Source organism: Hoplias malabaricus, unplaced genomic scaffold (assembly GCF_029633855.1).
Source record: "Hoplias malabaricus isolate fHopMal1 unplaced genomic scaffold, fHopMal1.hap1 H_2, whole genome shotgun sequence".
NCBI classification, from domain to species: domain Eukaryota; kingdom Metazoa; phylum Chordata; class Actinopteri; order Characiformes; family Erythrinidae; genus Hoplias; species Hoplias malabaricus.
In genome coordinates this window covers 374,415-398,023 of record NW_027101325.1, presented here as the reverse complement: position 1 = coordinate 398,023, position 23,609 = coordinate 374,415, and the positions used below count along the sequence as shown (strand labels likewise).

The window sequence follows — 23,609 nt, the reverse complement described above, 5'->3', positions numbered from 1 at the left end:
GACGCTCGACTCACCTTCACCTGCTTCAGCTCAGATTAATCACAAGGATATGCATAGGTCTAAGGGTTCTTTCCACGTGGCTGTGGTTAAACAATTAGCTAAATTAACTCAGGTCTGAGGGGTCGCTTTCTCCAAAATAATGTAAATAAATAAACAGAATGTGTATTCTTCTAAAAGCTATAGCAAAATTCTTAACGATTTGACGTAAAAGCATATGTCGCCGCCAAAAATGTGAATTACAAACAATAACACGCTAAATAAAATCGCTCTTGGTTTAATGGTTTAATTTACCGCCGCATTTTTAATAGACCTTTGACTTAGGCGACCATTGCGAATGCCTGTTTAAATCAATGCTTCAGTACTGGTTTCTCGAAAAAGACTGCAGGAACACCCTTGGACGTGTGGATGTTGAAGTCACGTTGTAGTAAGTCAATCATTAGCTTAAGGAAGACCTCCAATGTCAACAAAAGGTTTCACTCTTTCCTTGTGCCACCAATTTCACTGTAGACCAGAGCATGTGCGAAATTTCAGCATGTAGCATAAACAAATAGGGGGAAATTTGGCTTTTCAGCAAAGACAGTGTAGTCGATAGTTTGTGACTTAGCTGTGGCTGGTGTGAACATAGTGAAAAGGGAGAGGAACCACAGTTAAATCTCAGAGTAAACACCAAGCAGGCGCACCGTTTGTTAGAATGCTTTTGTCAAGTTCAATGTTAACTAGAAGTGGAAGGAAGGGCCCGAGCACTTTATTGCCCATTCTGTTGTCTGAGTGTGAGAGAAATCACGTCTACATTCGTGGCATTGTGTTGTGAAAACCCCGAGAGTTGCTAGGCCCGATTATGTTGGGAAAAGGAGAAATCTGAGTCTGATATCAACCATAGAGACCACTGGTGTTTTAAAAAACAAATGGCGTTTTTCATTATCGGTTTTGTTGTGGTTATTATTGATGTTGGGCATTTTCATGTGCCTTGACCCACACGTAGGGTTTAGGCTCAAGCTAACTTAGGTCAACATTTCTGCTTTAATTTAACCACTAGCAACACCAGAAACATCACTAGCGTTTGTTTGTTTTTCAATTGTTTTTAAACATCTCAAACCAGGGCACTGTCTGTGCAAAATAACGTTAATTTTATTGAAAGTAAAGCAACAGACATGGAGTTAAAAACACAATATATATGGCGAGGAGTTTGAAATACAACAAATATATATTTTAAATGGGTTCTTCAAAGGTTCTTGACTGATGACGGCTGCTGGTTTGTTCTATAACATGAAAATAATATTCCTCTATTATTGGTCACTAAATGTACAAACAGTGTAAACTAAAGCGCTTCTAAAGTCCGGTTACGTTCCTTAAAGGTGCATTACGTTCCCTTCTCCAAAAGGAGATGTGAATATTTGTAAACGTTCATTATTTAACTGTGGAAAATAAAACAAAACATAATCTATAAAGTCCTGGAGATGAAAGTGGGCGTGTGTAACCAACTCTATTATAAAATCTAAAATAATAATAAAGCAAGGTACCATTATGTTCGCTATTTAAATGTTCACCACAGTGACCGCAAACGGCGAACTTTTAAAAGAATGACATTCAAACTACATTTTTTATGTTTTTATTGTTCTTATATATTCCTCCCGCCTTTAGAGAGTCACGATAATATTACAATTGTGGGTAACATAGCCTCATATGTCACTGGCTCGCAGCACAGCACGAGCAGGCCCGCGGTCCACGTTCCATCCCTCACATTTAACAACTTACAAATAGGTTAAACGTTGTTGTGTGTAATCAGTGAATAATACGTTTTTCAATGCAATAATTCCGTGTTAGAGTCAACTGCGCGGGGAGAGGTGAAGAAAGCGGCAGAGACAGGAGCAGATGTGAGAAGCAGCGCTGGGTGTAATCAGAGCAAAGCTACAGGCGCGTGAATTACCCGGATCAGAGCGAGGGAGGCGATGATGAGTAATGATGGACCTTTTACATCCCCACTAATCCACAGCGGCATAAAGCGTAGAGTTGCAAAGGGAGCGCGCCTCGACTCTGCTAACTGTCACCCGGTTCCACTGCTCCAGCTCGGACAGGAGCGTAAATTACGCCTGCGGGAGATTATAAAGTAGATCAGGGTGCGTAAATCTGTTTACCTGAATGAGATACGCGAAAGGGAGATATTTATGTCTCCCGGCTCAAGGTTTAAGGCACCATAAAGTGGCAGGAAGTAGAGGGTGCTTTTAAAACGCAAGGCCCATGGTGCAGCCACAAACAGAATGAACAGGATTTCATTTTGGCCGAAGAGGAATGACGGATAATTGCATCGCAACAAGAACGGACGTCAGAGGTCGAGCGCGCGCGTTACTCGATGTTGCCGTATTAGAGCAATGCTTAGAAATTCATGGGCTACGGAAAGAGGAAAGTGGTTGCTTATCTGAAGAGCACGTGACATTCAAGGTCAAGGTTAAGGGCTGATTTAGTGGGTCTGTCTACAAGTCGCGCGGTCCTTACCCCCCACCCCACAAACACACACACACACACACCACCCCACCCCCGTCCCTGTCTGGTAGGGATGAGGAACACTGCAGATCCTCCATGCATTTCGAGCACAGCTGCTCATCCTTTTTATTTACGCATTGAAAATGAGTACGGGCATTTTACACAGTTTCCACCGAGATTAGAAAAACGCTGCGTCTAAAAAGGCTGAGAGTGTTATTTAACGATACAAGTATAAAAGAGGAGGCTTGTAAAGATTGTCAGCAGGAAAACTGCAAAAACGAATACAAAGCACAATGTAAGCAACAGTACGGAAGCTCATTTGTTTCAGCTTGAAGGATTGTACAAGCGCCAACAACATTCGAATCTGATTGAGAGGGACATGCACAGAAGCGCTACATTTGCAGGACAACACGGGGGTAACCCAGTAAACAAGGAACGTCCCTGGACGTTCAAAATAGGTCTAAAAGTAGTCTGTCCGTCAAGGACATATTTTAAACGTCAATGGACGTCCAAAATCCATCTTAATAAGTTAGTTATCAAGTGGTGACCAATCGATAACGTCAGTGGACGTCCAAAACGAGTTTTATACAAGTAATTTATTTCGGGACCAATTAATAACGTCAATGGACGTCCAAAACACGTCTAATAGTCGTCTTTTCAATGTCTGTGTTTGGACGTCTTTTCAACGTTCATTTTCAACCTTAAGAGAACGTTGATTAGACGGCAGTCATTACGTTATTTCAACGTTGAATCAAGGGCTAATTGTTTACTGGGAACCGTTCAGGCATTAGTTAAGGCAGACAGTTCATCAGAATAACACAGGACAACAACACAAGCCTATCAATGTGAGGTTTGATAAGGTTTAGAAGGTTTAAAAATTCTTCTGGAAAATGTTAGTCCTATTGAAAGTGTACATCACCATGCGGGGACGAGGAAAAAAATAGTATGTACAGTTTTACAGTTTTTTTTAACCGACTTACAAACTCCAGAAGCCTGTGAGAGTTAAAAATTTATTAAGCATTTCTCCTATATATATATTACAAGCCAAGCTACATAACAGTTATAGGGGATATTGATGGGTATAGTGTAATAAACTACACACCTACTGCAGTAACAACACAGACATGCCTTACATTTATTCTAGATTATGTAAAATCCATATAAAAACACAACTAAAAGGGCTTCAAGCAAAACACAACGGTATATTTACTCAGGCATATTTACACAGATATAGTCCTTTTGCATTCATATTTGTGTTATTCGTCCGTCAATTAATGCATTTACAATGCAAAATACGCAAGCAGGCGAGCACAAAGAAGCCCAGTTTAAAAAAAAAATAAGTCGACATTTTGTTTTTTTCTTAAATCTGGAAATGTCTGTTTGCGCCAATCCGCACTAAGGCGCGCTGCTCTTGACTTTGGCGATAAATTTCTTTTCCTTTACCCTTCTGTTCTGAAACCAGATTGTGATCTGCCTTTCGGACAAGTTGGTAACTGCGGAAATCTTTCTCCTCTTGTCTTTCGTGATGAATTTGTTGGCCGCGTACTCTTTCTCCAGTTCCTTTAGTTGCACTTTGGTGTACGGTATCCTTTTCTTTCGGCCTCGGCGGAAAGAGCCCCCGTCATGTTGGTGGGCCACAACATCTGGAACGAGTAATAAACAGGGTTAGTATTGATGGACTTTCCAGTTGCCTACCAGTTCTACAAACCATGACATATCTTGACAATATGACCGGTCGACGGCGGTTGTTTACAGCACTTTCTCGGGAGCTGCATGAGCGCTAACACAGATAGCTTCAGAAAATACCTTCATGTGCAACAAGCTATTGAACTTGTTTTGGTCTCACAGAAGTATTTTGAGGGAGCCATTGCTTCATTCTAAATTCTGTTACGTCTTTATGTGTTTGGTTAGCATTGATTTATTTTAGTAAACGCGTGCAAATACGCTTCAACTGTAAGTGTTCAAAGTGGTAAAAGAAAATAAATAAAACCTTCTGCGCGGAGAAAACATCTGAATATGAAAATGTTCCGCTAAATGTAGCACCAAATGCCCTTTATTTGGGAAAATAAAACATGTGGTGCCTTTTACATGAGCCACATTTGGTTATCCAATTTTATACATTAAAATGTGCCAAATGATTTTCTCTGTAGAGGATATGTACCTGTGGAAAACACACATTTTTATTTGCTCAATCATTTGCAGACAACGTACTCTAAAATGAAGTATTTTGAGCTGGAGTGCTCAGATGAGTTATACCTGCTAATGCAGATTTCCACAGATGGCCTGCTTGGCTCTGGTCTTTGGAGCAGTACATCTGACCTCCCCAGCCATTGGCCAAAGCCCAGGGCTGGTAACTGTCCATCGGCAGGAGGCTGTCGTGCCGTGGCTCCCCGGTCCCGAGCGTCTGGACCACGGACACGTCCAAATAACTAGCCATGGACTGGTAGGGGCTGGGGTAGCCGTGGTAGAAGGCGAACTCTTTGGCCCTACTCGGGTATTCTTCAGACGTGACGGGGGTGTCCATGTATTTTTCCGCAGAGTAACTAAGCGCGCTTGCTTGGGTGCAAGACTTGAGCGAACCCCGCCCCATTCTGCAGGGATAGTAGCTGTTGCCAAAGTAGCTATAGGGAATGGGACCGGTGGATGAGGCTTGGGGTACCGTCGGCGGGCACGGAGCGCACTGCTTGTTCGCTTCGGCTGAGCTCGAAGTGGACACGTCCACAGTTGGGTAACTGGAGCCGTGCACGAGGCTGGAAGGGTGCGCGCTCAGCGCCGAGTGAGCCATAAGATTCCTGCATTGGTTGGCCGCGAAATTGCCGCCACCCACCAAACCCTCCATGTTCTTGTTCAGCTCATCCAAGTTGTTTTCATACACAAACATTACCGTGTCCGCCCAGCGAGGATTCAGCAGCAGGGAGGCGGTCATAGCACGCTCACCATTCGGGCGAAGAATTAGCGTGCAAAGACCCGAGCGCGGAGCAGGACCCGCGGTTACATCCACACAGCTGCATTGACGCAATGGACTAAAGTCTGGATCGCCGTGCGCTCATTGGATGGAGGGCGGGTCACGTGAGGCGCAAAACTGGCCCTAACCATGGAAGAGTTCATTTTTCTCTTTTTTTTTTTAAGTCATCCTGCGAAATGGAGGTGGAGGTGCACATCAGCATCTTACCTCCCTAAACACGCCTGTCTTTCTCTACTTCCATTACAGACCCTTTGTATTCTTGACAAAGCCGCGTGGTGAACTTTCAGAAGAAAGTAGTCTGGTTACAGCGAATAACGGTGAAATTCACGGTGTTAACCGCAATTTTAAAACGCACGAAATAGTAACAAAATTATACGCTGCAGAAAGATAAGCAGCAAAATATATATTGACAAGAAATATATATCTGCCCTTGAGAAATTGCTATGTTTATCATAAAGCAAAAAACACCAGTCAATCTTCTGCGTTTTAACGTCACGCACAGAATTAAAAAAATTTAAAAGATATAAATACTTTTAAAAATGCAATAAAATAAATGCGTACTGTCATCTCAGGGGTATGTCTCCAGTGCATTTAGTTTGGGAACAGAATGGTACCATATTCCACTCCTATTCATTTGTAATTGCTATGTTGTCTCTTGTTTTTTTTTTTGTTTTTTTTTTCTGTTTCAAAATGTTATGTGACACTAGTATGTTTTTATAACATAATGGAAGTACACAGCAGGAGCTTGCAGCCAGTGCTCATTCGGGGAACATTTATATTGTACCTTGGTGTCCTAAAATGCATCTACCAATTATTTAATTACATAAACAGAATGTAAAATATCTAATTATATAATGCATTTTATGCTGGTAATACGTGTATTAACGAGCATGTTATATTTAATATGCAAATATTCAAAAATTTAACACACTTTAATACACGCTGAAGAAAATCTAGGTCTATTCTTAACAGCTCACGACTGGGCTGAGTATTATTTGGTGCCAAATGCATAAATGATTTATCAGGCCATAAAAAAATGAAAAATTATAACTTTCTCTTTTTTCTTTTTATATATTACGTCACACCCGCTCACATTAAAAGTCTTAAATCTTTAAAGAAACTCTTAAAACAAAACTTTAAAATGGAGTTTTATGGAAATCCCCCATTTCACACTTTCACTAAAATGATTTTTTCCGATGGTCTCAGTGGTGCAATTCGCGCATAATTTTTTATTATTATTTTTTAAATATACTAATCACACACGCAGAGTGTAAAAGCCCTCGGGCTCGTGCAGAGCAGTGATGAATCTCTGTGGAGTCTGACCGCAGTGACGGTCACTGTTTCTTTGTAGTTCAAGTAAAAGTTGCGAATTAGTAAAATGTTCGTGAAAATACGTTGCATTTAAACACAAATATTGTTCGACTGTCGTTACGGATCAGAGGAATTCTCAAACAAAATTACTGTTTTATTTCTTTCAGTGGGCATTTCTTTCACTGTACAATGTTTATCAATAAAATAAATCTGCTAAAATTGGTTCTTTGGAAGGACGTTAGAAATGAATCACATTTGGGTTTCTTAGAAAATTATACACTCTGCTCCCACGCCACCCAAAAAATAACAATTTCAGGATGTTTCAAAATGTAATTACCGCATTTCGACTGCAAGAGCGTATTATATAATTCATTTAATCTAAATGACATAAATATCCTCATCAAATGGATTCTGAATGAATTTACATTTCACACGTTTGTCTGTCACCATGTAAGTTCTGTACCTTCACCCGAAACAAACGTGCGCAATTTTGTGTGAAATCAACCAATTTGCGATGTTCGACAAAATAATTATCTGTATTTCACACCGAAGCATAACACAAAATAACGATGTCAAAACTAGTTCTTTGAAAGATAACGTCTGAATCCACTTTACTGTATAAATTCAACTGATGTCTCTCAGCTCACTTGGATGGGACCTTAAATGGCACGCTCTTTTTGGCACGTTTACGTTACCTGTACGTCTTCACGAGCTTATGAAATAGTACATATACACAGTATTGTACGCTCGTCTAAAGAAACATGTTGTAGAGCGCTGACTAAATCAGTCTAATCATTATGTTTGAAGGAAGTGTTTTTGCGCTGTGTACTTCACTAAAGCAGCGATTCTTAAAGCAGGCCTCTATCTCGGGTGAGACTGGCGTTTGCAGATTTTTAAAAGAGATGAGTAAGAACCCTCCCACGCTAAACCCCATTCTTCACAGCACCCGTCTGTCTGTTTGTCTGTCTGTCTTTCTGCCACCCCCCTCCCCTCAACACCCCCCACCACACACACACACACACACACACACACACACACACACACACACACACACACACTCACTCTCTCACACAGACACACACACGTCGTCTTTTACAGGTCAGGCGGGGCCTTCAAGGTCAAGGCCAAGTTTAAAGTGGCGAGCCTTGCCCTCCCTGAAGGGCTTGTTCGGGCGGCGGCGATAGACAGTCCCTCCTTAAACAAACCTTCCAAGTTCAAGGCCTTTGCTCTGAGTCTGTCATCACAGCCAAACACTGAGGAGACCGACACGGAGCCTGAGGGTACAGGAGTCAGACAGAAACGTACATTTGTAACAAACAATGCTAACAGATATCACTGAATCTACATAATACACAATAAACTTAACCCAAGACCTCGATATTTACATTTCAAACCGTCAGCTGAGCTCCCAGAGCGTAGTCATGGTCCTGTAGTCATCCCCCAACACTGCTGCCTCGTGGCAGCTACTGTACCCAGGAAATGGTTTAATGATTTTTTTTTGTCAAACGTCCTGCCCACACGTATAGGTCCATAACGAGTCCACGTTCAGGCAGGTTACATCTGACTAGCCTCCCGCCTTTCAAGAGAAAAATAATAAACGCCAATCAATCTTCGACACTAAATATTGGCGACTTCAGCAAGTCGAGGTAAGTTTATATAAACATAGCGAATACGGCGGTTGTTTACCGTTATGCCACGTGTAAAGTTTATATGAACAGCCGCGGTGCACGAGTAAAACAATACCCACACGCTAATGCTATTTAGAAAATCTTTGCCATTCTGTTTACCGGAGGCTATCTCAGTTAGCTAGATAACTTAATCCAAAAGCTGAGGATTGTCCAACAGGAATGTCGATCTGCTCCTTTTCCTATTGGACAGGCTTGCCTTTGTATCTGGCAAAAAAAGAAAAATGAAAAAAGAAATCCTGCTTTGTGGAATAGCCCCCGTTCACCACTGTTAGCGAGTTGTAAATAAACACAAAACTAAACCAAACCTCTAGAAAATAACTTTAAGAATATATTGTCGGGAAAATCTGAGAACACGTTTCCATAGCAATACGGAGGGTCGAAATTTGCATATTTTTACGCGTTTTAAAATTACGCGTTTTTCATAACTGGGAACTAAATAGGAACAATCAAAAATCTTTAGGTAAACTATCATTATCCTTCAGTGTCAACAAGAGCTTATGACGTTGTTCTTCTCTAGGATCAAGTCAGTATCCATTTTTTTTTATTGTATATTTTTAATAAATTATATGATATGATGTGGGCCATAATATGTCATTGTTTGCGTATAAAACTATACTTCCTTTGGTGTCAATGATCAGAGGAAATCATTACGACATCACTTTAAAAGGTAAGAGAATAAAATTAGATTTTACATTTAAAAATATGCACGGGGCTGAAAATGAGATTCATGAAGAAGATGAGCTCTGAAACAGTGAATATCCCAAAACCAACACAGTTAACCAGAGCTGAGGTAGCTTTCTTCAGTTTGTGTAAATGATATTGTTGTTAAGATGCACGTTTGAAAGTCCACGAGATTTTTAAATAACATGTTTTAATATTATCCTGAGCACCACATTCTGGCAATGTTTCATAGAATTGCGAAAATAATTGAAAATAATTTTATTACTTAGAATTTTAATAGGGGGAGGACGAAAGAGGGGAAAAACACTAGCATTAATCAAGCTGTCACCAAGTCCATCAGACGTTGCAATACTTCACGGACTGCTGTCCACTGCACCACTTTTGTCAATATTTAAGGCATTCTCAAAATACTAAAATGAAGGAACGAAATCTCAGTTTCATTTGTGTCAGCTTTGAGTGGTGCCGATGATTTGAGTGATTTCTGTCAAGTCTTCGAACGCTTTAAACCGGAAACTGTTCAACATGATAAATCAATGCGCCAGGAAGGCCGTGGAAGTTTATTTATTAATCGCATTTAATACATAACGCTTTAACTTAGTAAAACAGAACGCCACTACACTCTGTTAAACAGTCACTGCGGTGGTACCTTGCGCTGTAGCTGTGGTGGGAGCCTCAGAGGTACAGACGTCTACCTTTAATTCGGGAACATAATATTGTCATATTATATTTGTAGCTTTCTTTTACTAAGATAATTTCAAATCCAGATTTATTTTGTGTGTGTGTTTTAAACAGTTCAGTTATGAAAAGGTATGTAACTTTCCTTAAGAAACAGTAATGTACTTTCTATTTAATGCGACTACATTAGTGTAGTGTAGATGTATGAATATTACTGTTTGTCTGGGCAAGCTGTTTTCATGTCGTTTATCAGACTGTTACGCAGCCCCGAGATGAAGTGTGGTGTGCGAGTATTTTAGTCGCCATACATTTAGATCGTTTATCATTAGATTATTAATGAGCTAAGGAAGTTCTGTAATAAACATAATCCCAATCACAACGAGAGACACATTTAGCGTTTAGTTACTATTGTTTTTTTTTATAACAAAATGATGAACTATATTACAGCGAAAATTAACGATAAGAAATTCTTTATTCAGACAAAACAACTAAAATATTCTCACATTAACCGCAAAGTCATAAAATACCGAATCGTCAATATTCGTATGAATTTTTAATCTTCGGAATATAGGGGGAAATAATTGTAAACGAGTACGTTCTTTGCACTTGACAAACTGACAACACAACGAGTTCTGTGTTGCAAACATTTTAGTTTTTTGAAAATTAAACTTATAAACTCCAATATAAAAATTACGCACTCGAGAACAAATCAATCAACCGAAGTCTACAGGTGAATTCGACTTGTCGAGTCTGATTTAAATAACGACATATATCAGCAAAGATCATGTGCTGAACTGAATATTAATGTTTTTTCTGAGTGTACAGGCCGTGAAAGCCAAATGTGAGAAAATAAGGGTGGAGAGGCTTATGAGGATTGTGTAATGAACTTAATAAAACTCCTGGGGAGTTCGCAATCAGATACATATGGGTTTAAATGTAACAGTGAGAATTTTATGAACTGAATAACTGATTATATGGACCTCTGTCCCTGGTTTTTAAACATTAATAAACATTAAGATTATGTTAAATGTTTGAAAAGCTATGGCTGTTTGTGTGATGATGATTACAAACTGTGTACCTTTGATGGAAAACTGAGGTCAGTTGTCTAAAGAAAACAACTAGTTTTGAGCTGTTATCCAAACTCTATAATGGAATATGTTGAAGTTGAGCTTGTTAATGTAAAAACATAAAAAAAAACATCCCCCAAAAATAAAGCAGTGCACAATACAAAGTTAGTCAATGCTAAAGTTTAAATAAGAGATAACGAGAGAGAGGCAAGAGACAGATCTTCATGCTTATTTACATTTAACACCTATTTGTCATTGTTGAACTCATTAGTGCCAAATAAAGTGTTATTAATATGGGGCAATGATAAAAGAATTCAGAGGAACTTTTAAATTAAGAATGGTGCAGTGCCATGCAGCATAATAAAAATAATACAAAACTCTGTACTTGTTGAGGGCACATGGAATAACAGACATACAAAGAACTGGCTGCATAAATATTAATCTTTGGCCATACACGGCACATACTGGTGCCAGTCAAACATGGACTCCCAAATTGACCTTTTAAACTATATGAAAGAACCCTCACACTACATTTAATGGTGAGGTGAAACATCTGATAGCTTTCAAGAAGCAAGTGAACTTAGAACAAATATACAACCAATGTTCTTATCTACAACACATAAGAAAAAGGCTTGCTCCATTTTCATAACTTAAGATGTCACAAATATATGGGGAAAAAAACAAGGAGGCTTTTTGAATGTGTGTGTGTGTGTGGGTGGGGGGTGGGGGGGGGTAGTAACAGGTATAGAGACCTCCTAACAATTATCCTAGACCACCAACATAGTGACCATCTGATAAACAGGACAAAATGTGTTGTTTCAGAGCTAAAACTCTCTGGTGTTTTTGTCAGTCCTACAGTTGGGAATGGAATGATAGCTGTCAAAACATTAGATGTTTTAATGATGACCATTCTGACTGGAAATAAAATAAACTGCACAGCTATTACACATAACTTGCCAAAAAGCATTCAGTCTTTGCACAAAATGTCAATGTCTTCTATTTTTCTCTTTCTTACCAATGAAGCCAATGGTAATGAGCATGGATTTTGGACAAATTATGTGTGCTGGACTTTTTTTTTCTTGACACTGGGACACTCATTAAATACATGCTCTATACACAGAATAAAAATAACAAAGCACATTTATACAAGGGCGGCACAGTGGCGCAGCAGGTTAGTGTCGCAGTCACACAGCTCCAGGGAAGCTGGAGGTTGTGTGTTTGATTCCCACAGTCCAAAAACACATGTTGGTAGGTGGATTGGTAAATCAAAAGTGTCTGAGGGTGTGATTGAATGTGTGAGTGTGTGTTGCCCTGTGAAGGACTGGCGCCCCCTCCAGGGTGTATTCCCGCCTTGCGCCCAATGATTCCAGGTAGGCTCTGGACCCACCGCGACCCTGAACTGGGTAAGGGTTACAGATAATGACTAAATGAACGAACATTTATACAAGGCTAAAACAAAGGTATTTCCTCAATGTTCAAAAGAGAATCTGAAGGGCATTTCCAAAGCCAAAACACAAGACTGAAGACAATAACTGAAATATCTTAGCTTAAATGCACATCATCCTGTAATCCTTGACACAAGTAATGGGACTAGGACTGGGTGATAAAATGATAGCAATATATATCACAATAGACATGACATTGATAAATAATGATAAAAATAAATGACCTGGCATATCACTAGGAAAACACATAAGGAATACACAGCCTTTGGCTTTATGAACAACGAGCTCCTGCCCTGGCTCTAAAACAGCCTATGAGGTCCCTTCATAATGTATCATGCTAGGAGTGACATGCAAACAGCCAATCACCTGTAGCATGTGGAGTGACAAAGTGTGTAGAGGGAGCTATGTATAACAAGGACTCGTCAGCTCACCAGTTGGACAGATTTTATTAGAACATGCTCTGTCCCAACCAAGAGCAGGAATGTAGTTAAATAATTGGTTAGCGATCTGCTTAACAAAATGACGCCTAGAAGCCACCATACCGTGTTACATTCTAATATAATAGATCACATTCTACTATAATAATATTATAAAAGAATATAACAGAATGTTATCCAATAATACATAACTGTAACCTTTGTAACTGGCCACACTGAGCACAGTGGAGTGATTGTGAGTTAAGAATAGTCAAATCCGTAACTAGCCGATTAGCTAATACCAACAACATAAACACCAGTCAACCCGAGAGACAGCTTTAACATCATGCCTGTTTATTTACAGCTAGTAATGAGGAAATGGTAATGAAATGGTTAAGGAATGGTTAAAAGTAGTGTTTTTATTCTCCGGGGCAGAGCCTGCACCGAACTGTGGAACTGTTATTGAGTTTAGAATGTATTCATGGCACAGATCACACTGTTTCTTAATGGAAAGATTGTTTTTGCAGTTTTTCACAGTGTTAGTTTTTCCATTATCTGGGCCGAATTATCAAAATGTAAACTGACATTAGTAGAATAATGCTTTCTTTGAGGATTGGAGTCATTTGCATATTGTGCATGTGCATTATGTTCTGAAATATTTGCACATTTAAATGATAAAATATAATAAAAAGCATTCATATTAAAACATTGTGTTTACATTCTACAGCATTTAGAAATAGAAATTTAGAAATTTTTTATCTATGGATCAATGCAGAAAAATGTACCATGATCATATTTTATATGCCCATCTCACCCAGGCCTATATAGGACTTTAAGAACTTTATTAGGGGCCACTGATATACTATCTGTCAAAAATATATACAAAAAAAACAGTCCAAATATCAAAGATTGCCCAGTAGGTTCAAACAAGTTTAGCATGTTGCTAATAAAGCCACAGCATTTAAATACTAAGTGCACCATCTCAGTTCTATGTATTCTAATGCCATGAGTTAATCAAATTAATCTGATGTGGCTACCGACTACTTTTACAATGGATGGGCCCAATGCGTATACAATTGTTTACTAGAGGAGACACCAGAGAGGCGTTAGTTTTCTAGTGACCCATTATATGTCAGTGTAGATGCACACCAAGGTTAGCTTAGAGTGACATAAATGTTTAAACTGTTTATAGAAGTTTCAGACAGATGTTAGGAAGATGTTACAGCAAAACACAGTCATATTAGTACAGTGTAAACTAAATTAGCTGAATACAGTACTGTGCAAATGTCAGACCAGGTTTCATTTCATTTCCATGCAAAATGTCAAGTAAGAAAATGAAAGCTATTTCTGAGGAGATTAAAAACTAAACAATTAATCTGAGGGAAGGTCAAAGGAAGAAAAAAGCATGAGTGCAAACTAAAAAAAGCTGTGATCAAAAGTTAAACAGACAATGTGAACTAACAGCGGTGTCAGACGTTGTTTACATTAACGAACTTTTACAAAAAGAATGGCCTTATCACCCAAGACCCAAAACATCAACGTCTCCGAATCCGCCCTGGAACTACTTATTGTTTATTCACCATTTTTAGTTGTTGAAAGGTCTTTGTGTGTACGTTTGAATGAGGTTCGTACGTTCAAATAACTTTCATAAAATTCCAAAACCTCCAGAAAAGGTAATTTTGGTTGGGTTTTAACAAAAATTCAGCCCTAATTCCACTGTCTGTGTTTTTTCCAGATTTATTATTCACTGAGCTGAGTTGGTGACTATTACATGACAGAACAGAAATGCATGGTCACATTCTACACCTGCAAATCTGCATCCAGGCATGAAACATTCATGAAACGTTCTAATCAAGGGTGTTATTATACATACACTGGTGAGCCACAAGATTAGAACCACTAAAAATTAATTAAGTAACGTTGGTTTTCTTGGCACTCTCAAAAGGAAAAAAATGATGGTTCTACAGGGGTTCTTTAGTAAAGAAAATGGTTTTATATAGAACCCTGAACACTTGAAGGAACTTTTCCATGATTAAAAGGTTCTTTGCCTCATGATTGATGGAGAATGTTCTAGGTGGTCCTATATAGCACCTTTTAGAGAAGAGTCCTCTATAGAACCAAGAACGGTTCTTCAACTGTAACAAGATTGACATTGCAACATGTTGGTGCTATAATCTGTAGAACATTCTCCATCAATCCGAAGAATCCCATCATGATGCAAAGAATGGTTTAATAATGCAAAAACGTTTCCTTAAATAGTCATTCGATAATTTGAGTGTAAACCTTATATATCTTTATTGAGGGAACATAATTGTACTTTATTCTATTTTAATAGAAGATTTTAAAATTGTGTTAATTTCATTTATGTCCAGTGTAATCTCCAGTTCTTTTATTTTACACCGTTTTATAATGAAAGATTGCCTCTCTCTCTCTCTGGAGAATGTAATGTACATTTAGGGAACACAACTGGACTTCACAACCACTGCTGAACTTTTTAAAAGATACATTTACACTGTTTGTAACTTTAGTGACAATAATGTACCTACCGTACCTTTATTTTCTCTGAATTATTATTTTTTTTAAACTGTTGTTTCTGGAAAATTGACAAGTGTATGATCTCAGCGACTTCAATAATGGTCAAATTGCGAGGGTCATGATGTTACAGTCAAAGCAACTTCAAAACACATGTCTCATTGAGTGTTCTTAGGTATGCAGTGGTTAAGCGTCTATCAAAAGTGGTCCAAACAGGGAAATGGTGAACTGCATGGAGACGGGTAGGCAGCTTGTGGCTTACAGATACTTAAGAGGGATTACCATGGGCATCAGCACCATATACAAGCACTGCCATGCAATGCTTTCAAGCAACTTTCATTAAGATCCAGTAGTGGCCTTTTATTAGAGTTTGTGTTACTGTAGCCTTTTTGTGGGATGGAACCAGATGGAACGAGATGGGCTAGCCTTTGCTCTCAGGGCACATCACTGAGCTTTAACCACCCATGGCCCTGCAGTGGCTGTCTTCCTTTAAACCACATTTGGCAGGTACTAACCACTGCATACTGCTATTCATATGAAGAATTGATTTCAATGGAACCCCTCTGGAGAAGTGCTATAATATTGTTTTTTTATTCATTTACTCAGTAATTTCCTCAACAATGTTTTGAATATAGTTTGAAACTCTTGGGGACTGTGCAATAATGGCCTTTCACGGTCATGTGAAAGTCCAAAAAGAAGAATGTTGGCCTAATTTGAGGGACATGTCCGCTGTAATGGGTAAAGAAGCATCATGCTGGCTCTGTAAAAATAATGCTTTATTACGATCTGTATTCATTTTCATAGGCGGTCATTATAAATGTTTACAAAATATCACACGAGCCTTTGGAATTGATTTAGCTTTATGGTTGGATGAGAGCCCCGCTCTATTCCAGCTTCTTCCAATAACACGTTGGGCCAAAGGATCGACACTGGCGCAATGCGATTCCAAAAACTGGGAAATAAAAAGAAGAAACGCCATTATAAGGCCGTGTGTCTGCTCTTTCAATATTTACTGAGAAAACAAACATTGAACAAAGAGCAGAACACGATGGAGCTTTTTATTCGTCGTCCACATTCGGGTTATAACGTGATATGTACAGTAGGGTGGACTCCCGTGACGTTCAAAAGGGGTCTAGTTACAGAGAATGTCTGAATTACCTGCTCTGACTTTTGGGGAGGGAGGGGCGTGTTAATAAAGCCAAGTTCAGATTTTGCAAACGTGCTCATAATTCACACGGGTATAAAGCTGTAGTGTGCTCTGACTGTGGTATTATCCGTTAGCTTTCAACATGTTAAATCAGGGGATGTATAAATCATGTAGAACATCTGCACTGTTGTTTTTCAGCGAGTCTTCAATATACAGATTTATTCCATGGCTAATTGTAGATCAAACGCAGAATAAGTCGCAATGCGTAACGCGTCTTACAGGTGAGCGTTATAGGACCGTTCTCGCTTGGACTGTAGTAGGTCTGCTCTTTTAAGTTATATATCATAGAATAATTATATCATACTTTACACCCCGAATAATGTCTGTAAATTCGTGAAAAAGTGTATTTTCGTTTTTTTTAAACATATTTACTGTTAATCACTACATCTTTAAAAGTACGTTCCCTCAAACGTTCCACCTGCATCGCTGGCTAATATAACTATCCACGCTAATTACCGATTAAAACGGTCTTATTTAAATTTTAACGTACGCAATTTAAATAATCCTTCGACCAAATTACGTGTGTTTACATTACATTATATTATATATATCCACAAACTGATGGGCTGTTTGTGCAAAAAGACCTCCGTATATTTAGTGCAAAAGGACAATCGCTGTATAATTTAAAGAGCGAAACACAGAGGATTTGTTCAGCAAGATTCTTGCTATGAATGTTTTTTTTTTTTTTTGCCGCTTGATGTGACTCAGAGCGATTGAATATTTAAACGTGAATAGTGCTTTTTGATTTTGTTTTTGTTTACGTTTTTGTTCTGTTATTTGAAACACTTTCAAAATAACAAAAATACGAACGACACCTTTCCTTTCAAATGTAGCCTTTGTCTTATAACTGCACTTTTGCTCAAATTCTACATCATCTATAAGAACTTCGGGATGTTTTAGACCAAATTAAATGCATCCATCCAGTTTTGCACCCATCCGAATGTGGGCTTTTTTGTTTGTTTGTTTGTTTTTATTTATGACGTTGCGCAAAACCTTCAATTGTCTCATCCGTTTGCAAAAGTGTAAAACCTCTCAGTAGTGCTTTAGAGGCTCAGGGACGATTTTTGTTATTTAATTGTTGTTATTTTAGTGGCTACTTTCATTTCTACAAGTGTCTTTATGTCAATGAGGAAAACGATGGATACTTTTTAGCCTCCCCTGGCTATTTCTGCTTGGATATATATTCTGGGGATGAGGAGCCACGCCTCTTTGCGTGACTCAAATCCGGAGGAACATGCGAAGAAATACCTGCGCATTGCACGCAACACATCTGGTTTATTCTGACCGCCAGCGCCATGGACATTTGCCAAGTGTCATTAAATTAACAAACTTCAGTTTCAGTGAAGGGAGACGGACTGGCACAAGCTCAAAACTTCTGCAGTGAGTCCTCCCCCACGGCGTAGAGAGCGCGGTCTGAACTTTTACACAAAAGAGAGATGATACGAGATGAGCAACCTGACGGTAAAAGATCGATAATCAGACAGTAAAGAGATCAAAAGACAGCAGCCATAACAAAGTCTTTTGAATTGCTTCAACTGGCTTTTTTCCAAGGACCTTAAACTCACTTGTAAAAAAAGTTAAAGTTTTGAAACGACAAAGTTAAGAATCAAAATGATGTTCTCTCGTGGATGACGGAGGGGGTACAATGTCGCGGCCACGGAGGGGTTGATTTTCAAATCACACCTCATATCACTGTGAGAAGTTTGGTGTTTTTTATTCGTGGATTTTTCTCCGGGTGCTCCGGTTTCCCTCAGCCCAAAAGCACGAGCTGATAGGTGGACTCTTCGTTTGTGTGGGTGTGTGATGCCCTGCACTGGCGCCCTGTCCAGGGAGTGTTTCTGGATGTACACAATGTCTCTCTCTCTCTCTCGTTTACATCACTCCAGAGCCTCACCCAAGACAATGTGTGGCTTCCATCCGCAGTCACTGATATAGATGATTGTTTATCCCAGTAAACAAGGAACGTCCCTGGACGTTCAAAATAGGTCTAAAAGTAGTCTGTCCGTCAAGGACACATTTTAAACGTCAATGGACGTCCAAAATCCATCTTAATAAGTTAGTTAATAGTCGTCTTTTCAATGTCTGTGTTTGGACGTCTTTTCAACTTTCATTTTCAACCTTAAGAGAACGTTGATTAGACAGCAGTCATTACGTTATTTCAACGTTGAATCAACGGCTAAATGTTTACTGGGATGACATTATTTTAATGTGGCATTTAAGAATAATGAAACCCAATTGATCATGCATTATCATTCATGTGTAATTTATATGCGTTATTATATTATATTACTGCCATTGGGTCCATGGCATTCTTGCGAACCCTTCAGAACCGAACATGCGCCAGACCCTGTGAAATCTAACCAGGAACCCAGCGGTGTTCGCCATATTAACACATATTTTGAACAGTTCCATCAAACAACGCCATTTGTGTGTGTGTGTGTGTATGTGTGTGTGTGTGTGTGTTACTATTGTTCGCCTGTATAAAGCGTCATTCTACCACCCAGGCGTGAGATCTGCTCCAGTCTCGATGGAGCCGCAGTGCAAAAAGCGGAAACACAAACGTCACGCGGTGATAGGGCTGTTTCAGGTGTAATGTAACAGTACAGTGAGCTGATACAGCACCATCTTCTGCTAAATAAAATGATACAGTTGAAAGCTCAAACTCGGGGATCAAAAAGAATCTCGAGTGTCATTAAATAACACCAAAGTTCACCTTGTGTCGTATAATAATGATGAAGGCTACTAGATGATTCTGGTTTGAAAATATGATTGTTTGGTTGCAGAAGCGCCACATTAGGTTTTTTAAACTCAAACCTCCACACATTTCAATCGTAAAAAAAGTTCTTTGAATAACCACTTTGAACCTGTTTGCCCCCTGAAATTTAAAGGCACACTTCACGTAGTTGTCATACACCACCTGTAAAATTAACTACGTAAATGAAATGCAAAATGTCAAAAAAAGTAGTTCAGAGTGAAGTGAAATGTTCCGTTCTAGAGCAACATAGAGCATTGTTCACTAGTGGTAATGGGAACCAGAGGTCTGAAACACTGAATGCACCTTAAAGGGCTGCCTTACAGAAACTCTTAATCGATATGAGTACGGTATCTGACGCACAAACACATTTTACGAGAGTTTGGAGAACGTATTTCAGTCGAAAACACAAAAGAAACTACATTGATTGCAGTGAGTGATGCCAGGCACCTCCTGGTGACCGAGACCAAGCAAGTTATCGTCAGAGAAGCGGAGGAACGTCGCTTTAACTTAAAAAAAAAAAAAAAAAACCTCGAGCTGTATATGGGTTAGGGTGTTGGAGTCAGTGGTTGTCAGCTGTCAAACACACGCAAACGTGTCTGGTTTGATTGATTATGAGGTAACGAACTCGCCAGTTGAACCTATTTTTCGTAACGTATAAAAGCTATTTAGTTTGACGCGCCATAAATGTGCATATTTTCAAATTTACGATTTATTTTTTCGCGCCTTTTTTACGGTTGCGCCTTTTAGGATATGCTTTTAGAGCTTCGTTTTCCTTAGACAAGGCATCCCACTCGATGATCACAGGTTGGTAACCAATAATCCAGCGATGACCTGTGTCCATTTAACGAATTCGCACTCTTAACCATTTGCATGCTGAAATCATTCTTTGGTGAAATTTATCTTCAGAAAGATAGATGGAAAATCTTTTTAGAACCAATAGTAGTTTTCCATTGTAATAATGGATGACAAAAAATACAAAATAAACTCTTCGTTCAGTGCTAGAAAAATCCACAAAAGGCTTTATATAGAACGAATTGTTCTAAACAGAAGCCCCTAGAAGAACCCTCTCACATTCACAGGGACGACAAGCGTGAAATCTTCAATCTACATTGACATTCCCTAGTGGTTTCTAACTACACACAAGACTACAAAGTTTACAAAGATTATTCCACTACGTCTGCTGCTAACTGAATAAAAAACCGAGCTGCGTTGGTCTGGTTAAAAACAGCCTATTTTTAATACCACAGCAAGATTCCATGAGTTTGTATATGGATTTTTTTTCTGGGCGCTGCAGTCCATTGCTGAACTTATGAGTCTGAAGAGAGTCGTAAGGCCAGGAGATGCACTAATGTAACATTATTACAGACACGTTCGGATAATGGCGATTCAAAAGCCTCAGTTTGGTTGTTCATTGCGGTCGTTCTGTCTCCGCGCACCAGCGACGCACATTAGGCTTCTAATGATCCACTTCCAAAACCTCCCAACATCAAACGGCTGGAAGCTGCCAGGCCTGGCCTCTCTCGCTCTTCTCTGACAGTCCGCAAAAGGGAGGTCGATCTTAATTCTCCATAACAAAAAAGAAAAAGTACAAAGGCGGGTCGGAGACCAAAGGCACTTTAACACCTCCTTGCGTCCGCGCGCCCAGGCGGCGCCGCAGCGGATAGCGCGCGCCTCTCATTAGTGGAAGACGGGACAGTGGAGAGCGAGCGCACGCAGGGAGGAGGGGAGTGGGGGGGACAGAGGCTACAAAAACAACTCATCGTTCCCCCTGTATACGAACTTGGATCGGGTCTAGAAAGGTACCTTTAGCGGTGGGGCAGCCACAAGCCTGCTGACTTCTTTAGGAACTTTTGAGGCCTCCACTTTGGACATATCTGGACTGATCATATCTTTTACGCTGCAGAGAGGTCAAAGTTCATTCGGGGAATCAGCTAAGGAAAATGTGTAAGTGAACTGTGGTTTTACTTGATCTGAGACCCTCCAGGACTGTGTGAAATATCCTTGGTAACGGGTTTTGATTGACAACCACCACCACATTTGATAGGGACCACAGGGCTGGACACGTAGGGTTCTAGAGAATAATTTAAACTGCTGTTTATACACTCGAAGGGTTCTAAGGGATGGCAATTTGTTGTAGTGGGCCCTCGGCCTTTAAATCTGCTGAATTGTGCGATATTTAACCGCGTGTGGGGTTTTTATTTTTTATTTTTATTCATTATTTTTTTAATACTTTGCAGTGGCGGAGGGCAGGGAGTCTCCAGTGTCCTCGGTGGCTCATGCTGACAGTGATCATGCGGAGGAGGACTCGTGCGCCCGCATGGCGCTCCTGACCGGAGTGGAGCAGGGTCGGCGGCACCGGACCGCGTTCACCCGCGAGCAGCTCTCGCGACTAGAGCAGGAATACAGCAAGGAGAGCTACGTGTCACGAGCCAGACGCTGTGAGCTTGCAACGGCGCTCAACCTCCCGGAGACCACCATAAAGGTTCGGACACGTTGCACTCAAAATATTCATGGGCTGTTTGTTTAACTTCTTCGACTGCAAGGGTCAGTATGTGGCCCACTTCCGTTCCCACTCTCCTTATTTCCCTATCGATTACATTCCATATACGTTTTCAGCATTTAGCGCATGCTCTTATCCACAGAGACTCACAAAAACGCTTATAGTGTTTAGCGATTACACTGCAGTTTTGAAGGAGCTCAGGGACAGGGGAGTTTAGAGCAGAACAGGTCCTAACAGTAGTAGCAAGTCTTAAGTCTCAGCAGTGGTTCCCTTCAGAACCAAAGGGTTCTTCAATGAATGACATTGAGGAACCATCTTGGAATTGTGTGTAGCTTTAAAAATGTAGGTCTCCCAAATTTAACGGTTTCCCAGATTAGATTTTGTATGAGCATAGCTCCTTAAAACTTGTTTCAGTGTATTATAACCAACACCTTATTTGAGAACTTTTTTCATGCAAATGGACCAATGCAGTGAACCTTTTAAAGTGTCGTACTTTGATTTTGAGTGTAAACTTGTGCCTGAACCCTTAAAAGGACCCTCACATATCGTTTATCAAACTTGGTCCATACAGTAATCAGGAGTATTCATTTTATGCAATCACTTAAACGCTTACCAGCAATGTTGCATGGTTCTGCTGGTCTCACAGGGACTTCCTCTATGTAATTGCAGGTGTGGTTCCAGAACAGACGGATGAAGGATAAGAGACAGCGCCACAGCCTGAGCTGGCCTCACCCACTGGACCCAAACCTGTGTGCCTTCATGGTGAGCCAGGCAGCTGCAGGAATGCCATATCCCCTGCTGCCTCATATCCCCCTACAGCTGTACTCTCATCTTGGTATGGGAGGCATGCCCCCCCTCTCTGGTCTTTCCAGTCCTTATAGTATTGCCTCTGTGAGACCAATGGACACTATGAGACTTCAGCATTCTCCTTACCCTAGGCTTGGTGGGCTTCCATCTCCAGTACTTTATCCACCAGTGCACACAATGCAACACCCTCCAGCCTGCCCATGCCCCTATTGCCTCCACTGGGGACCAGATCAACTGCTCAAAGCCAGAGGAGGACACAGTCTTGGCTTGGGTCTGACCAGTAGCCCAAAACCTGCAGCAACACTGTTAGAATGCAGAGAAGAAGTGCCCTTGCCTCAGTGAAGGGTCTGTTTTAACATTTGACATTTCATCTTTGTACTCCCACCCCCCACACATCTGGTCATTGTTTTAATCCCAACACATGTTGATGAATATTAATGTTATGAGTAAAAACTGTTGGTGGCTATTTAATAGAGAACTATATTGCTATGGCACAATCAAATATAGAAATGGGGTAATGCCACATGTTGCTTTACTGAATTTTGTAATTTCATGTGGAAATGTTTAAAAGATGAATATTTTTTATGGTGTTTTGTAACATGCTGATTTTTCTTCAAATAGCAAAGAATGCTGCTCCTGAACACTGTAAAATTAACCTGTGTATATATTTGCTTAAAAAGCTCTATGACAAACAAGTCTATTAAAATATTTATGAAAACGATCTGATGACATTTCTGCACATCGACTAACAAAATATAAGAAGTCTACAATTACAAGAACATTTTGACATGTTAAAAAACTAATGAGATGAAAAGCAGTAACAATCCGATCAAGTTCAATGTCTCTTCAACAACTCACAAATCACTATATGGCTGTTAAATGTACTGCACCTGTTAAGGTGTCTTTTATTCCACCCTGAAAACCCAGACAGTGGCTAAACTAAGAGACACTTATCAAAATTACAGATAGTACACTACACTAATCCTGTCATTATAGCCCACGCTAGACATAACCCACTGCAGCTTGGGTCCAACGTGCCTTAAAACAAAGTCCAGCCAGACAAAACAACAGGAGGTGGA

The 23,609-nt window shown here is 39.9% G+C and overlaps 2 protein-coding genes across 2 annotated transcripts; one reads left to right on the top strand and one right to left on the bottom strand.

The window, feature by feature from the left end:
* Positions 1 to 252: 252 nt before the first annotated feature.
* LOC136686028 (homeobox even-skipped homolog protein 1-like) lies at positions 253 to 23,213 on the top strand. Its single transcript, XM_066659504.1, has 3 exons — positions 253 to 424; positions 21,461 to 21,705; positions 22,393 to 23,213. Exons 1-3 carry the CDS (start codon positions 406 to 408, stop codon positions 22,870 to 22,872), a joined length of 744 nt encoding a protein of 247 aa, XP_066515601.1. The 5' UTR covers positions 253 to 405; the 3' UTR covers positions 22,873 to 23,213.
* On the bottom strand, positions 3,877 to 5,443 carry LOC136686027 (homeobox protein Hox-B13a). The gene is made up of 2 exons (XM_066659503.1): positions 4,738 to 5,443; positions 3,877 to 4,124 (listed from the first exon to the last, which is right to left on the bottom strand). Exons 1-2 carry the CDS (start codon positions 5,405 to 5,407, stop codon positions 3,877 to 3,879), a joined length of 918 nt encoding a protein of 305 aa, XP_066515600.1. The 5' UTR covers positions 5,408 to 5,443.
* Positions 23,214 to 23,609: the final 396 nt, after the last annotated feature.

What these genes read in the sequence shown, in the direction of transcription:
- LOC136686028 (XM_066659504.1), top strand. An exon ending in TCCCGGAGACCACCATAAAG is followed by an intron (nt 21,706 to 22,392) that starts GTTCGGACACGT and finishes ATGTAATTGCAG; the next exon opens with GTGTGGTTCCAGAACAGACG.
- LOC136686027 (XM_066659503.1), bottom strand. Translation starts at nt 5,407, where the DNA reads ATGACCGCCTCCCTGCTGCTGAATCCTCGCTGGGCGGACACGGTAATG. An exon ending in GTGGAAATCTGCATTAGCAG is followed by an intron (nt 4,125 to 4,737) that starts GTATAACTCATC and finishes TACTCGTTCCAG; the next exon opens with ATGTTGTGGCCCACCAACAT.